At 43.7% G+C, this 15,855-nt stretch overlaps 1 protein-coding gene across 10 annotated transcripts in view; it reads right to left on the bottom strand.

Annotated features, from left to right (window-relative positions):
• Positions 1-6,737: 6,737 nt before the first annotated feature.
• ERC1 (ELKS/RAB6-interacting/CAST family member 1) overlaps positions 6,738-15,855 on the bottom strand; it is a 301,902-nt gene continuing 292,784 nt past the window's right edge. For all 10 annotated transcript variants that reach the window (XM_027905936.1, XM_027905963.1, XM_027905952.1 and 7 more), the window contains one exon: positions 6,738-12,086. In XM_027905936.1, coding sequence (XP_027761737.1) covers positions 11,949-12,086 — 138 coding nt within the window. In that variant the 3' untranslated portion in view covers positions 6,738-11,948. The remainder of the gene's footprint in view (positions 12,087-15,855) is intronic.

A 15,855-nucleotide genomic window follows, 5' to 3' on the forward strand; every position in this document is an offset into this window, starting at 1 on the left:
GCCATCCCAGGGGTGGCTGTGGAGATGGATTCCCAATGGAAACTGTGAACTTGCATTATATTTTGCTGACAAATCCCAGTTTTGTCATTTCCTCGGGGTTCCCCCAGGGTCTAGTAAGGGATCCGTTTTGGATTCAAGGTGTTGTGTGGCTGCCAAACTACGAGGAGAGGATCCTTCAGAGGGCACTGGTAGGAAGCACGACCTGTGGTGTGCAATATCTTTGCAATGATGGAGGATTTGGAATGCACAAGAGGAAAGAGTTTCGTTTATCTTCTTTATCTGTCCTAAAGACACTGTTTCACATTTCTCATGTCACTGGGGCAGGAAAAATAGGCACCTTACAGTATTGTATTAGAAATAGTCACAAAGGCGTTTGCAGGAGACAGAGTGGATTGAGCACTTCGTTCCCACCATCTCCTCTTGAAGGGCCAGCAGCACCATGTGCTTTGGGGGAGCAGTTCTTGTGTTTGCCACTCCTGTTGCATAACTGAGGGCTGTCCACAGTAACCACCAGACCCCTTGTGTGTGACAGTTCTGAATTAAAAAATAAAGATAACAAGAGTGGGTGCTGCTTTCTGAGACACACAGAAAGTTGACAGTTCTGAAAAACTGGGCACTAGTGCCTTAAAGCGTTTTGCTAGTTTGTCATCCAAAGAGACAATGAGAGCCATGGAGTTACTGCTGCTTCACAGGCTGCTGTAAGTTAGCTGAGCCTTGGCAATTGGCAGGATGCATGCCCTTAGCCTAACACAAATCTAAGTCAAGTGTCAGCTGATCAGTAGCTGCCAGCTACCATTGTCCTCTCCTTCCTTGCTGAGCAGCAGAAAGACCCTGCCACGGTCATACATCATCCTCAGTGGAGTTTCTTGGTTTTCCATACAATATGCTCTTGTAGAGCCCCCTCCTATGCAGACAATCAAGATACCAGCATGAATTCCCAGTTATCCTGGTTCACTTTGGAGCCCCAAGAGTCTGTAAAAATGCGAGTATTCACCGTGGTAAAGAGGCATCTTGGGAACAGAGCCAAGCTCTGCATGAACCCATTAACAGTTTGGTTACTACTTCAGCTGCATTCTGCTAAAAACTGTTTAAACAAAAGAGAAAAAATTAAAAAAAAGAAAAGAGAAAGGAGGATATCCTGTACAAGCATCGTTCCGCTGGATTTGTGCATAGGAGAGTAGCTCCCCAGATAAACTCCCTGGCAGAGTCAAAATTGTAGAGAAGAGGTCACTCAGTACTGCATCAGATCAGGTGAGAGAGCAGCAATGGAGACACCCATTGCTGGTACTGTACTTACCAACACCTGAACCTCCCTGCCTTTGGTGGGTGCCATGAGCACACAGAATTCCCTGGCTGCTCCTGCCCTGCTGCCGCTGAGCTCTGGCTTCCTCTCAAAACAGCCTTACAGAGTCACCACTTAGATTGGGAAAACATACCTGAAGCCGAAATATGCTACTTTATAGCAATGAAAGATATCAGCAAAACTGGCAACAGTTCAAAATATTCTTAAAAGGGGCTTTCTCAAACTTTAATGACTATCACCACCACCCCCCTCATAGTAACTATTAATGCTAAATTAATTAAATCATAAACAAATGGCATGAACTGCCGATTGAAGTCACATTGGGACCAAAAAAATGAGATGCTGAAGTCAAACTTACCTCCTTCTGCACTTCGCACTCAGTCTTTAAATCTCATGCATGTATTACACTTGTCCTCCAAGCCACTCAGTATCTGATGTAGCATCTTGAAGCTCTTTGCAACTGCAGCCTACAATGTGTGCAAACATGTGCCACTTCTGTGACATGTCAGTCAGTCCAGTTGTCAGGTAGTCTCAAATATTTTACACAGGACTTTGTGAAAGATTTCTGTTGCTGACAGGAATGACCTGGCTGGGAAAGTCAATGTGTTTTGTAGATGACAAGGCAGAAGAGAGGAAGAACATCCCTATCTCCATTTTAATGTCAATCTCCTTCTAAGGCTTTGAATTCCTAACAAGCCTCAGGCAGCCTACAGTGTCTGATCATAGTTAATGTTCAGCTACATGGCTGAAGAAACAGAACTCTTCTTTGCTAGGTGAATATTTTGATTACCAAACCCTTTAGAAATCAGTGGGAGCAGTTGAAACTCAGAGATGTATCACATGGAGAAGTGCCTATGTACCCAAGGAGCAAGAGCACAAACGAGAGCAGCCCTCTTGATGTCTAAGTTATCACTAAGGTGAGGGACAGTTTAAAGAACTACAGTAACGAGAAGCTTGTGACAGAGAACTGGTGGTCTTGGAAGAAGCATGGATGTCAGCAAGGCTTTATGCAATTACTGATTTGAAGAAATCAATTCATCCCGCACACTTAATGAAGGAAAGATCTGGCAAAAAAATAGTTACGTAAATACATCACTGAAAATCGCATCATGGACACATTAGGCATGAAGTCATAAAGATTTTCTAATTTCCAGACCTTTGGCATTGCAAGCTCAGTATTCTTGAAGCATGGTTTCCAGTGTGCAGCGATATATACTTACATGTTATCACACAGATGGGCACAGACACCCAGAGATCCATGCACACATGCACTTCAGTACATTGGGCTACAAGATGATAAACTGGTTTAAGCTAAAAACGGTTTCTATGCATTATATAAGAGAGGTTAAGAGTGTTCATCTATATCCCAAGATTTGTGGTTCCCCAAAATGGTGTGCCCTTACAGAAAATTAAGGGTTTATTCAAGCCGAACAAAAATCCTTCTAGGAGGGGTTTTGAGCTACAGCAGCCACCCATCCTTTGTAACAATACAAAAAGAAACCAAATGGTTATTAAGTTGCCCTGTCACAAGGTTTGTGTCCACAGACATTCCTGGAGCTGAATTCCTACTGAAGTAAGCGACAACTTCACACAAACGGCCTGCAGTACCTGGGCCTAAATATTTAACTTCTTAGTCATTCTCCTCCAACAGTTTTCATGTTTGCAATTGTAAACATTGAGAAAAGCTACTGCTCATGTACTTAAAACCAGATGGATTTAAAGCCCACACCCAGAGAATCACTTGCTGTAACTCCACAGCTACACCCAAGCTGGTCCCAGCTGTTCCACTTACGTTTTACAATACATCATCAGGATATTCAGAAATAAGGTCTACCAACACAAGGTGTATGGCTCTGTTTGCTTGATAAGCAGGTAACTTTATGAGGGTTTTTAAAGACAGTAAAGAGAGAGGACTTTGGCCATTTGCCCAAGATTTCTAAACATCCTCAAGCCCAGTGAGAAGAGTCCCAGTCTAAAGGTCACCAGCCATATACAGATCATTAGCACACGCAATTCATTTGTAACTACTGTTTTGGGTAATCTTTGGCACAGCTGATGCACCCCTATAGAATCAAGCCACATAAGCAGGAGGCATCTGTGCAGCACAAGTGCAGCAGATCCTTTCAGAAATAGGAGATCCTAAATATGTTGCTCTTCCCAGTGGATTGCTGATGTGGTTTCAGCTGAGTTTCTCTGACCAGTGTAATTTAGAAAAGCAGGTTTTCCAAAGTCATCCTCACTAGAGTGCTGCAGAAGGTGCATGTTTTATCAGGAGCCTGGGTAACACAGGGCTCAGCACACTGCTAGGAATCTATCTGCAAAGGAAAACAAATTTCTTCTGTTTGATCCCAGGGCTGACCATTCGCTGTTTCCACTACTGCCTTGCCTGCTCTGTGTCACAGTAGCTGCAGTCAACACAGACAATTCTGTTCAGATGCCTTGTGTTTTACTGCACAGTGCACAAAATGTAACCTGATAACGCACAAAAGGGATTTGGCATCTTCTCTTTTTAGCGGGAACACTGTTATTGTTATGGGCCATCCAAAATGTGAGTCAGCCTCAGGGATAAGGCACTGCAACACAGCAAGAGCCAGCGTGGGCTGCAGCAGCTCAGCTCAGCTCTCCTGCAGATGTGCTGCTCTCCCTGCAGATGTGCTGTCCCCCTGGCAGTGACAGTGGCTCTTAACCCTTTCACTCGCCCTCCACTCTCAAAAGCACAATGGCATTTGTGCCATTTTCAGACTGACAGATACCTCTTCCTACAGTAACTGTTTAAATTTATGTGGCATGTGGTTTCATTCAGCTGATCTGGACTGTGCTGCAAAAGCCAGGCACACCCTGGCCTGACAGGAATCATGAATCCCCTCCTCGGCCAAAGATGCTCAAGAGAACATAAACCAGACTGGGAACTAAAAGGCCAATGGACTCTTCCTTAAGCTCCCGAGACCCTTAATCCCCATGTATCCTTTGCCACACACTGCTTTACATGCCTGACTGAAGCCTAAGTGATTGAAATCAAATTAGCAGAGGGAAGGGAACGTCCAGGCACTGAAATCAGGATGCCTGTTACACATGAAGTCACTTGCACTGAAACGGCGAGCCAGGGTCTTAGGAACCTCCTGAAAGGACAAATCTACAGAATGCAGGAGGGACAAGGCCAGCAAGAAAGTGCAGAGAAAAACTGGCTGCACAGACAGACAAAAGGAGAAAGAAACTGAGAGGTTTTGAGAGAAATTGGTTAGAAATTGTCCCAACTTCGGGAGGTCTGCTCTGTCAGGGCTTCAGGATAGCTGCGGAGAATCTGGTGGAGTGTGTTTAGCATGGACATTGTTCTACCAGTGGGACCCAGTGTTGCAATGCTATTCTCTTCAGAAAAGTTAAAAACGCCAGGAAAAATGAGATTTTTATAGTGACATTATTCAGGCAATTTCCCATGTCCTCAAAATGCATCTGGAGACTGGACGCTGGGTAGGGCCCATCTCCTTCAGTGTTGCAGGGAGCACACGGCTCATCTCATGAAGCTGTGACTCTCCCTTTGCTCCCGAGGGATAGGACCCATGTCCAGGTTTCACTGGGAACATGCTCAGTAGGACAGTCTTGCTGGCCTTTACACAGCAAGGCTTTCCAGGCACATTACTCTGTAAGATGTGATCCCGACACTGACTCAACACTGGATGCACATCTGGAATTCAGTCACTCGTTAGCAATGTTTAGGTCACATTGACTTGGAAAACAGGCAGGACAGAGACAAAGGGAACAACTGACTGTAAACGCAGTTGTTTTATCTCCACTTACCTGACCTGTGAGGTCCTGGGATATCCAGGACACTCCTATGATTGACAGTCCCTCACCTTCACCCTGCAGGCAGCCCCAGCTCTGTCCGTGAGCACTACCAGGTACGTGGTGCAGCCAAAACCCCCAGCAGGGCTGTTCCACAGGCCTCAAATGGGACCTCAAGCCTGGTCTCAGGGAACAGCCACTCAGCCACCCAGCCCTCCTACCTGCCCTCCCATCCTGGGCATGCACGAGAGGACACCAAGCAAGACACACTGAAATGAAGACACGGCACAGAATTTTTAAATAATTTTATAATTTCCCGATGAACTTAGTCTGTGAATAAAAAAAGAAGAAAAAAAAATGAACAAAGTGTTTATATTATCAAGGCAAAGTTGAATATAACACATTTTCTTTGCAATTTCATTATCCTGTCAGTAACATGACTCCAGCAATAAAACACATACAAGTTGAAGGCAGCGTGCGCACTTGCATCACGGACATCAATGTCTCCTGCTGCTGTTATTTCAAAAAGGAATTCAAGTATCCTAGATTCCGTCCCCAAAGCCTGTCTCCCCCTCCACTAAAGTGCAACACGTCTCTTCCAAAGCAAATGAGGGATCTCATTTGGAGTGGATGGAGCATCCCGCAGAGTTTTTTTTAACTCCACAGACAACCTGTGAACCCGGTGTGCGGCTCTCCTCATTTACTGACCTGGAGGGAAACAGCAATTTACTGTTTTAGTGGGCTTGGAGCAGCATGTTGGGCTAGTACAGAAATTATTCCCCTGGTCATGGTCCCATTGGATTCATCCTCCTTCAGCATCTGAACAAATAAAGGCATCTTACACTAAAGCCTCCCCAGATATACTGTAATGTGTGTGTAAGTAGGGCCCAAACACAGCCACCCTGGGCAGGCAGGGAGGGTTTGATCAAAGGAACAATGTCTACTCATAAAATCTGTCTTCAAACTTGGTTTTGAGTACATCCATCTTTTGCCAGTTTCCAAATGAAAAAAAGAACATTTTGAACAAAAAAACCCCACCAAAGCACCAGGAACCTAAAGCATGGATATCTACTTAAAAGCAAAACCAACTGACTTGATTTTCAAGATCTGAACCAAAAGTGCAAAATGGGGACAAACAGCACATAGTAAGTTTGATATTAAAAACACATTCACTTAATGAAATTCTTTACCCAGCCTCATAGTTAGAGTAACTTGTGTGGGTTTTTTGTTTATGTTACATGTCAGTTTAACCCCACTTCACCTCCTTTTAAGCAATGCAAGTCTTTGATGCAGCCAGAGCAGAAGGTGGCTGCTTGTCCCTTCCTGCCCCATAACCTGCTGCAGGTACGTGACCAACAATGGACATAAAGAAATACAACTTTGATAATGGATCTACCCAGAACTACCTGCCCCAGTTGATCTGCACTTGCTAATGTCCCTAGTATCAGTGGGTGCAATGGATTAAAAGGAAAACCTGGCCAAAGCATTTGGCCCATTTACATCCGCGGTTCTTATCTTAAGGGACACCTGGTGTTGATAACTGTTACCAGAAAAGATTGATTTCCAAAATACTGTTTCATTCTGCCCATTTCTGTCTTACACGTGTACAGTACAGACCTGGGAAAGCAGGAATTTATACAAGGGTTGTAACATCTCCTAAGAAGCCAAGGACCTCAAAAGCCTGTGAAAGGCAACTGGTTATAATTATAAGCCCACAAAATCCTTTTCCGTACAATCCTTAGAGGAGGAGTCACGGCTTTGTTGCTTCTTTACTTGAATTCCTTTTCATGAAATTTATTTTTATATATTTTTTTAAAACACATCTTTTTCAGTTCTACTACTATCTTTTTTTTTTTTTTTTCAATCCGACAACAGACACACATTGTTGGTAACTGCCCCAGCCTTAGGACCAAACAGACAATATCGACAAGCAGAAAACAAAACAGGAAGAAAACACCCCTGAAAAAGCCAGGAGAGATACTGATGACAGGGTTACAGCACTCACCACACACACTGGAAAAAAGTCAGGATTTCTGTGTTTATGCTTTTGACACTAAAAACTTTTGAAACAGTTTTTCCTTTTTTTTTCTTTTTTCTTTTTTAAAAATAGTCAGCGGACGCAGCCATTTTGTTCAGAAGGATCTGCTGTTGCGTAAGGTTCCTTCCATTTATGTGAAAAAAAAACAACTAAAAACATTATTTTGTCTAAACCCCCCCCCGACCCTCTCATTTTCCTCACCACGCTGATGAGAGGGGTCAGCAGAGCTGGCCCTGCCAGGCGCAATGCCCCGTGCCCGACCCTCCCACCCCGCCGGCTTCGCTGGGGCAGTGTTGGTTATCCACAGCCTTCCGTGTCCTCTCCAGTTCCCTCTTCCAGTGCCGACATCAAGCTGAGTGGAGGCTTCCTTTAAAAACCAGATGCCTTGATTATACTATTTCCCTTTTGCATTTCACTGGATTCATTTGAGGGGTACTTGTGTTACTTATGTAGTGAAACTTCTGCTTTAAAATGATATCAGTGCGTGACTCTGGTCCTTTGCGAAGACCTCTTCAGTGGCAACGATTGGCAATTAGTACAGGAGTGGGGGCTCAACCCTGTCAACCTTTATCAGATGTAGAAATTTCCCAACAAATTGAGCACCAGCAGCAGAATGGGTGGGAATTACAGGGCAAATGAAAAGAGATGCCCCTTTGGTTCAAAAAGCCAAGGTTATGCCTACAAGATTTATGACATTTATGCTCCCTTGTGCAAATTCCTGAGAGCCCCAAAGTACCAGAAAATTTGCTAGAGAAGGGATATTCCAGCCAGAAATGCAGTGCAACCAGAAATGGCACATGCAGCTTCGTGCATCAAGTCGGCCTTCTACCTTCTGTCCCCGGGACTTGGCAAAAACTGGATACTCCCAAGAGGGTTTGGCATTTTATGGAGGGAAAGCTGGTTAAAGGCAGTCAAAATGAGAGAGAATACTCGAAGCTTAGAGCTTCGTCTGGGAGCATGCCAGGCAATTCTTCTTCCAATTGCAAACAGTGCTCATGTCCTCACCCTGCAATTCTAGTGTTGTAATGTCCTTTTAGTGTTTTACATGAGGCTGGATTCAGAGGCAAATATGGACTTGGGCTCATGGATATCATGACCAAGCATGGTAGTGGTGTCAGCTTTTACACTTTATGTGGGCTTCAGGCTTCAGTTACTTTTTAGCCCAAACCCTGCTAAAATGACCTATTTAATTTTTCTACAGACAGCTCCTTGTGTCCTTACATCTCTCAGTTTCTCTACAAATGACGGACTGGAAGGAATAAAAGTAATATTAACGCAATTAAAACTTTCTCAGCTCCCATAGAAAACAGAACTTCATTCAACAGGAGAAGAAAAAGCAAGTTTCCCAAGGGCCCCTGGGAAGGGCCTCTGATTTCCTAGAGCTGCTGCACTGCAGGACTGCTGTGTTGGAAAACTGTCTGCATCTGCCTGGCTGCTGACACTTGGGTATTAGATCTTAAAAGAGTAGTGGTGGGTTAGGCAACTGGATGAGCACTGCAGTGTACACACACACGTGGCCATTATGCCACGTGCCTGACACGCAATCCCACGATGGGTTATGATAATAAAATCCCTTTGTTGCCCTAAGGCCAATGGTGCAGCACTCCATACGAGTGAAAGGAAAAAGCTTGCAGTGGCCACGTTCAGCATTAAATCTTGGCCAGCAGCACCTCCCAAATTCCAGAGTTCCTCAAGCTATTCACCTCAAGATCTCTGTCGACACAGGATCAGAAAGATTACCTGAAATGGTTCGATGGAGATCAAGTCGGATCAAGTCTGTTCCTAAATGAGATCTGCTCTCTCCCTGAAAGCACTTTGTAGAGGTCTAAGATCAATGTTTAAGATGGGAAGCCCAGAAGATCTAGAAGATAACAGCGGTTAACGAGAAAAATCACAAAGGCCCAACAATCCAGATGGGAGGAACAACAGGTGTGTGGCTGGGAGATAAAGGACCAAATGGCCAGCATGAAAACTAGCCAGGCTTGACAAATCCTCTCCGGGAAGAGGCCTGGAGATGTGTAAACAGTGAGCTTTACCTGGCTGCCGATGCACGGACCCTGCCCACGCTGCCCTGACAGCACCGTGCCTTTGGCTGGGGCACTTTGAGCTACAGAAACACAGCCACAAACTGAGTTAGAGATGCAGAAGAACCAGCACTTCCCTGTGATGTTTGGGCACTGCAGTAAAGCAAGGGAATTGAAATAACAGCCTGAACTGACTGCCCCTCAATCCCAACCCCTCCCCCTGTCCCTGCCTGCAGCAGGAACGTTATCAAGGAACATCTCAGTAAGAGGTTTACAAGCAGGAGTCATTTGAACCATCGATAAGAGAAATTCCACAGCTTCTCACAGAGAAGGATTGTTTTACAGCAGGGAACCAGGGCAGCTGGAGATTTGACCATATAAGTTAATGAGATAGTCAGGAGGGGTGGCGGTGGCCCTATGATGTTTGGCTGATGGCTCTGATGCTTTTACAGGCGGCATTAAATTCCTTGAGTGAGTAATTAGGGGTGATGAAGAAAAAGCAAGAGGAAAGATTTCAAAACAACAGCTTCTATCGAAACGTGCTGACTCAAAGAATGGGACCAAAGGGGTGGATCTGGGATGAGGCACAGCTCAGCGGTACGTACAGTCATTGTCTGCATGCCTTCCGGTGTTCCCCCTGTCCACGCTCTCAGGTTCCCATTACTCTCCTCAGCCACAACAAAAAAATAAAAAGCTTCAGACACAGGCTGATTTGCAAAGCACTGGCAGTTCAAAACATGGAAGAGGTGTGAATCAATCACTCCTTCTTTGGAGACTTACATATTTCTTCCTAGTAGATACCACGGCTATGGATCCAGTTCCTTCTGCGGAATCATTACAGTAGAATCAATTGGGATGTGATTTCTTTTAAATCAGTTACTTTTCAATAGAGTCTACAGGTATATAGGGTTTCAGTTTTGCCCTATTTTCAGTCCTTGTTTTGAAAAAAAATAAAGGGTACATCTCCCCTTACTCAAACTTTTGCTGATCTCCTTTCTACTGGAAGCAATTGGTCACTGCTGAAGATAAAGTGTGAAAGACCTACAGGGGAGCTGTGCCATGGATTTGAAAGACATAAGAATTGTAGTCTTCCTGAAAGGGCCTGGAACATCTTCCTTAGCATAACAGTTCAGTGATTAAGCTCAAAATGTAGTAAGTCATATGGAATTAAACTGCGGACTCTGAATGGGAGGTTTACTGAGAGGGTTCATACATAATAAGCTAGTGACTAGAAAACCAAGATTTCTTCCACTGCTGTGTTGATATTTGGTCTCCTTTCACTCTCCCCTTGTTCTCTTAAGTAATATGAGACAGGCAAAGGGGAACAACTCCTTTAAGGAGCACACGGGGACATGTTAAAGGGTTCTGTCCTGCAGATGCCCCCAGACACACATAACCACTGGCAGCCAGGAAAAAACGTGTCTCCCCATTAATGCATAGTCCAAGAATGAACACCCAAGTCCTACTCACAAAATAGGATTCTGACTTGCTACCACAATGACAAACTGACCTGGTATTTCAGGTTATATTACCTATCAGCAGGGGCTTATTGAGTGTCAAAGATGGGTGGGAATAAGACTAAGGCCTCTCATATACATATAAGAATTGCACTGGTTTAAGTAAAGCTGTGATTTTACACCTATGTACTCAGCTGGGTGCCAACTCCAGCAGAGATGATCCTCTTCATAAGAATGGGTTATTGCTCTGAACTCAAACTCATTCCTTGTCAACCTAAGCTAAACCAAAATAAAATAAATTATAATTATAGTAAGAACTATGTTACTGATTTACCTAACTTAGCTTTAAAATTATACTTTTAAGCTGAATGATGCAATTTGCTCATTTACAAAACCTAAGACTATTCTGATGACAGCTAATGTTCACAAAGCTATGGCCTGAAAAACTGGCAGTGGACAAACTATACAAGTTGAAGCTGGGAGCTGATCTGTTGACCACACCTGCTTGAAGGGAGAGATCTCTCTATAAAATAAGAACTTAGGAGACACAGACCTATAATGAGAAACCATCATCTAAATCCCCCCCAAAACTCAACAGATGAAAACAGTTACCTTAACAAAGGCCCCACCTAGCATGTCAGAGTCAGACCAGAGAACAATAAAAATCCAAGTTAAGTAAACAGAAAGTACCAGTTATGCCTACCTTGTTTCCCAGCTACTAGATGAAATGACTAACAGGAACAAGTAGGGAAACTTTCCTTTCCTCTCTCTGTTATTTAAGAACATAAGGAACATTGAGACAGGCAGCGAGACCCGAGCTACTTAACTGATGCTGGCCAGTCATGAGCCATAATCAGAGCATGCTCAGGTTTGGTTTTAGCACTATGAAATTCAGGCTTTCAGCTTTTATGAAAATAAAAAAAAAAAAAGGAAGCATGAAAAAAAGCAACATAAGAATGAAAGGCAAGGGCTACCCTTCTGCAACCTCATGGAGATTTAGAGCTGCTTGTGTCCAGTGGATCCCCTCTGCTTTGCTCAGCAGACTTGGAAGAGCTCTGCTCAGCTTTATCCCAAAGTCACCACCAACAAAGTCAGTGGGGAATCGGATTCAAAAGCAGAAAGGCAGTGAGAAGATGAATGTAGAAATGACTGATTAATCACGGGCTGGAAGAACCTAGAGTTTTTTGATTTCTTTTTTGCTTTTTGCTTTTGTTTTCTCTGTAAAAGGTGCACCAGAAGTTTCAGTTCCGTTTCCTGTCTTTCACGTTGCTCTCCGCTCTTACGGCTCCTTGGACTGACTGGGCTTGGCCACTGGTGTGCTGCTCCAGTGGGGCTGGTGGCCAAGGTCATGACGACTCCTCGAGCGTGTTGACGACTTGCTCCAGGATGTCAGGGCAGTGATCCGCTATCTGCTGTAAGATGGCATTGGCAAACTCCTGCAGCTCCGCGCTCTCCTTCTCCCCCTTCTCCAACTCATCATGAAGCTGCAAGAAACACACAGAGCTGTGGTTATTCCCTGCTATTCAGTGTGGCCACTGTATCACAAACCTGGCCAGCAGGCTCAGCTCTAAGACAAAATACCACTTTTAGAAAGGGAGCTGGCAGAGGTGTAACATGCTGGGCACTTCCAGGATTGGCATCTTCCCTTTGTCATTCTATGGGACCAGGTTTGTGACCTTCCCAGTTGAGGCCATGTCCACATGGGAAAACTAACTGGCTAAATTACTCCTGAATACACTGTTCTATGATAAATATGAGAAAAACTTTCTTGGTGAATTTTTTTCTAAAAGCAACCATATTCCAGAAGTGATACAGCAGTTTGTTAGTATATTACTTTAAATAATTTGACTTCTATTCGTGAACAACAGGATGCTTCATAGGTCATTGCTTAAGGATTTTCTACAAAAATTTCTTCTAAAAAAATTAAATGGGAATGTTACATAATTATATAGAATACATTCAGAGTTAACCAGAATTCTGTTTTTTCTGTGGAATTGCTAATTTTCAGAGACTATCTGTCCTAACTCAGTTATAAGATGACTACACACAATTGCAGTGGAACATACACAATTTTTGTTTACTAACTCTGCATTTCCTGTTGGATCATTCGTTTTCAGATCACTTGGCTCATAACAGGACATGAAATTTTAAACTTTATATTATTCACTCTGCCCACAGTTTATAAACAGTTTTCCCAACAAGTGGTGTTACAAACCACGTCATCCAACATACTGGAGTATATGCAAACACAGCTTTTAGCTCTGAGCCTGATGCCATTGCCAGAATTAGGGGCCCACAAAGACTTAATGAAGAGCAGGAAACATCTGCCTTCAGCAACCTGTTTATCTGCCCAGCAATTGATAAAGTCCATGCTGGCCTGTGAACCGTGTAAAATCCCAAGTAATGCTGTAATTTGTGCAAGCATTTTAGGGATTACTGTACTCACAGTGGCCTAAAGATCTAACAAAACAAGGAGAAACAGCACCTCTTACTAGACCAGATGATAAGGATAGATAGATTGGATAAGCTTTCAAGCAGACAGCCCTTTCATTACTATATATCAAAAATCCTTTATTTTTTCAGTCATATGATTTTCTTCTAGCTAAGTATATTCCTTATGAATATAAGACAAGCATATATATTAGAAGGTACATACACTTAGGTGGATTCTGAAGTTCATTCCAAGCTTCTGCATCCAAAGTTCTTTGTCATTTTGAGCAACTGTAAGCAACTACCTTATTTGAAGCTTCTTTAAAATTTTTTTTTTCCTTTATCTGTCAGTTCTGCCACAATTCTTATTCCTAACTGACTAATATTTGTATTGGAACTCTACTATGTTAATATATGACATGGAAAGAATGTCAAACTGGCATTTTTCATGCCTGAAAGGATAATTGTTCATCGGTATACACCTTTCTTGATCTATATTTTGCACTTCTGTTACACTGCTCATTGCAGGTTTTAAAAGGAGAGAACTATCAGGCAGCAGCTCAACAGGGATCATTTTACCACTCTAAGAGCACAATGCAGTGGCAAAGGTCAGATTTCTACAATTAAAATTCTAATCAGATACAACAGTACGTCTCTGTTTAGTGCTGGTATCAAGCAAAGCACAGCAGATTGTTTCTGCGAGAAATACTGCACAAAAACAAACAGCCCAAGAATGGCTACAGAATAAACATAAACACTTTTTAAGGAAGTTATGGTACAGACTTCTGTAGACAAAAGTGCGAGAAAGGAAATTAAAAGGGTGAGCCTGCTACACTGTTCCCTTTACTAGGCAGGGTAGCATATAGTAAATTATTTGGGCTTTGCATGCTGAATGTTAGTTTAATGTGTTCTTATGTGCTTTGTTCCTACTGGCTGCCGGACTCATAGCGCAGCTACATGAACCCGAGAGGGGCTCCTGCCAAGAATCACAATGCAAGAGCAACCTGATCCCGCTCTGCGGAGTGACATGAGCCGGGGAAGTGGGGAAAACGAGAGGGAGGGGAGCACTCCAGGCTCTGTAGGGCTCCCAGGGGAGAAGGGGGGGAATTCGGCAGTAACTCGTAATGGTTCAGAAATGGCACGCTGTGGATAGGTGATCAGCCTGGTTCCAACAGCCTGGCAGAGTTATTAGTCAGAAATTTGCAGTGGATGAATAAGCCTAGGAGAGGTGCAGTCAGCAAGCAGGATTGAAAGAGTCAGAACAGCCAGCTAGGAGCAGCGTTGGATATTAAAAGCTGGGAGATTGGGATTCAGGGACTACCCCTGAGTTTCAGGTTGCTCAGCCTAGTGAAATCCCATCAATCCAGGCAGCCCCAGCTACAGCAGCCTGCAAACCACCTCACTGCTGGTGCATTCATGGGAATGGTTTGAACCTTCAACTCTGAGGCAAAGCTGCCTTGTGACTTCCTGGGCCAGGGCAAAGATTTCACAGCACCATTCATCAGAAGGGTGGGAGGCCATGGAGGCTGGGAGAACGGAAGCAATGGGAGAAGCAGCCTACAGTATAATTCTCCTTTTCTTATCTGGCACCTGCAAAGGTCCTGAGCTCTTGGTCCACAGGAGGAGAACCAGGAGAGGGCAGTGTTAGCAGGGAAAGCAGAGGTCCTGCACCACCACCACCTGCCCAGCCAGCATCCCTCCTTCCTGGCCTTTCAGCCAAATCCTCCAGGTGAAGTGCCAGGAAAGGACAAAGCAACTAAATTAATCAAATATAAAAGCACCTCTACGAGATCAGGCTCTAAAATTGAAAGGAGGTTGGTGAACGAGGAAGAATCGTGCAGGACATTGTCTTCAGCAGAGCAGTACTGCAATGTCAGTGAAATCTCAGTTTCTTGCTGTACTGGTCAGGACTTTTGTATTTATAAGATGCCTTACAAAATCAAGATAAGCCCAACAAAATAGGCCCATGCCAAAGCTAATAAATCAAATTCAATCAAACAAAAGTAACCAACTTAAACAGAGGAAGAAAATACTTCCAAGAAATGAGTTTTTGACCATCAAGAGCCCAAAAGGAGATGGCTCTGAATGCTGAGGGCCAGCAACAATACTTCGCAAATTAGCACAGACAGCAAGTCTACACAGCTGGCTGGCAGATGTCTGTGATGAAACGTCCTGGAAAAAAGCAGCAATGATAGCCTTGAGTTGAGTTTGCTAGCTTCAGAACATCCAGGTTTAATAATGTGATTTCTCCCTCAACAAAGACATCTTAATTGACTGTATGGCTGGTGACAGCATTTCTAGATCCTATATGTCATCTCCATTTACGTCATTCCTCTCAGAAACAGCTGTGAGTAGCATACGTCAGCCCTTATTCAGGCAAGGGCCTTAATGGGGAACATCCAGTTCTCAGCAGTGTAACTTGATTCACCTGCATGTTTGGCAGTCCAAACTTTAGGGAAGTTTCTCTAAAGGTATTAACTGGGTCTGCTCCTGGTTTCCTAGATTTTCTTCTTGTGAATGCAACCAGAAACGGTGTTCTCTTCCCCACCCCATTTTTCTATTACAATAAAGGAGTGCCAGCAGTCCTTTTTTGTGGGCATTTTCAGCTGAGGATACGAGGAGATTCCTACACTTGCCTCACAGAAATGACCAAAAAAGAGAAGGTAAGGCCAGAAATGTCTGTCTAGTTGAAGGTAAGTAAAAATAGATGGCTCAGAAAGAAAAGGATAGCAAGGCCCCCAGAAGTGCTTCACAGTATTTATCTTTGGACAGAAGAACAGAAAGGACCTTCAGCATCTCAAGGGAATGAAAGCTTGCAGATAA

This window comes from Empidonax traillii, unplaced genomic scaffold (assembly GCF_003031625.1).
Source record: "Empidonax traillii isolate 1590-97213 ecotype Southwest subspecies unplaced genomic scaffold, ASM303162v1 scaffold25:size3598162, whole genome shotgun sequence".
In the NCBI taxonomy this organism is placed as follows: Eukaryota; Metazoa; Chordata; class Aves; order Passeriformes; family Tyrannidae; genus Empidonax; species Empidonax traillii.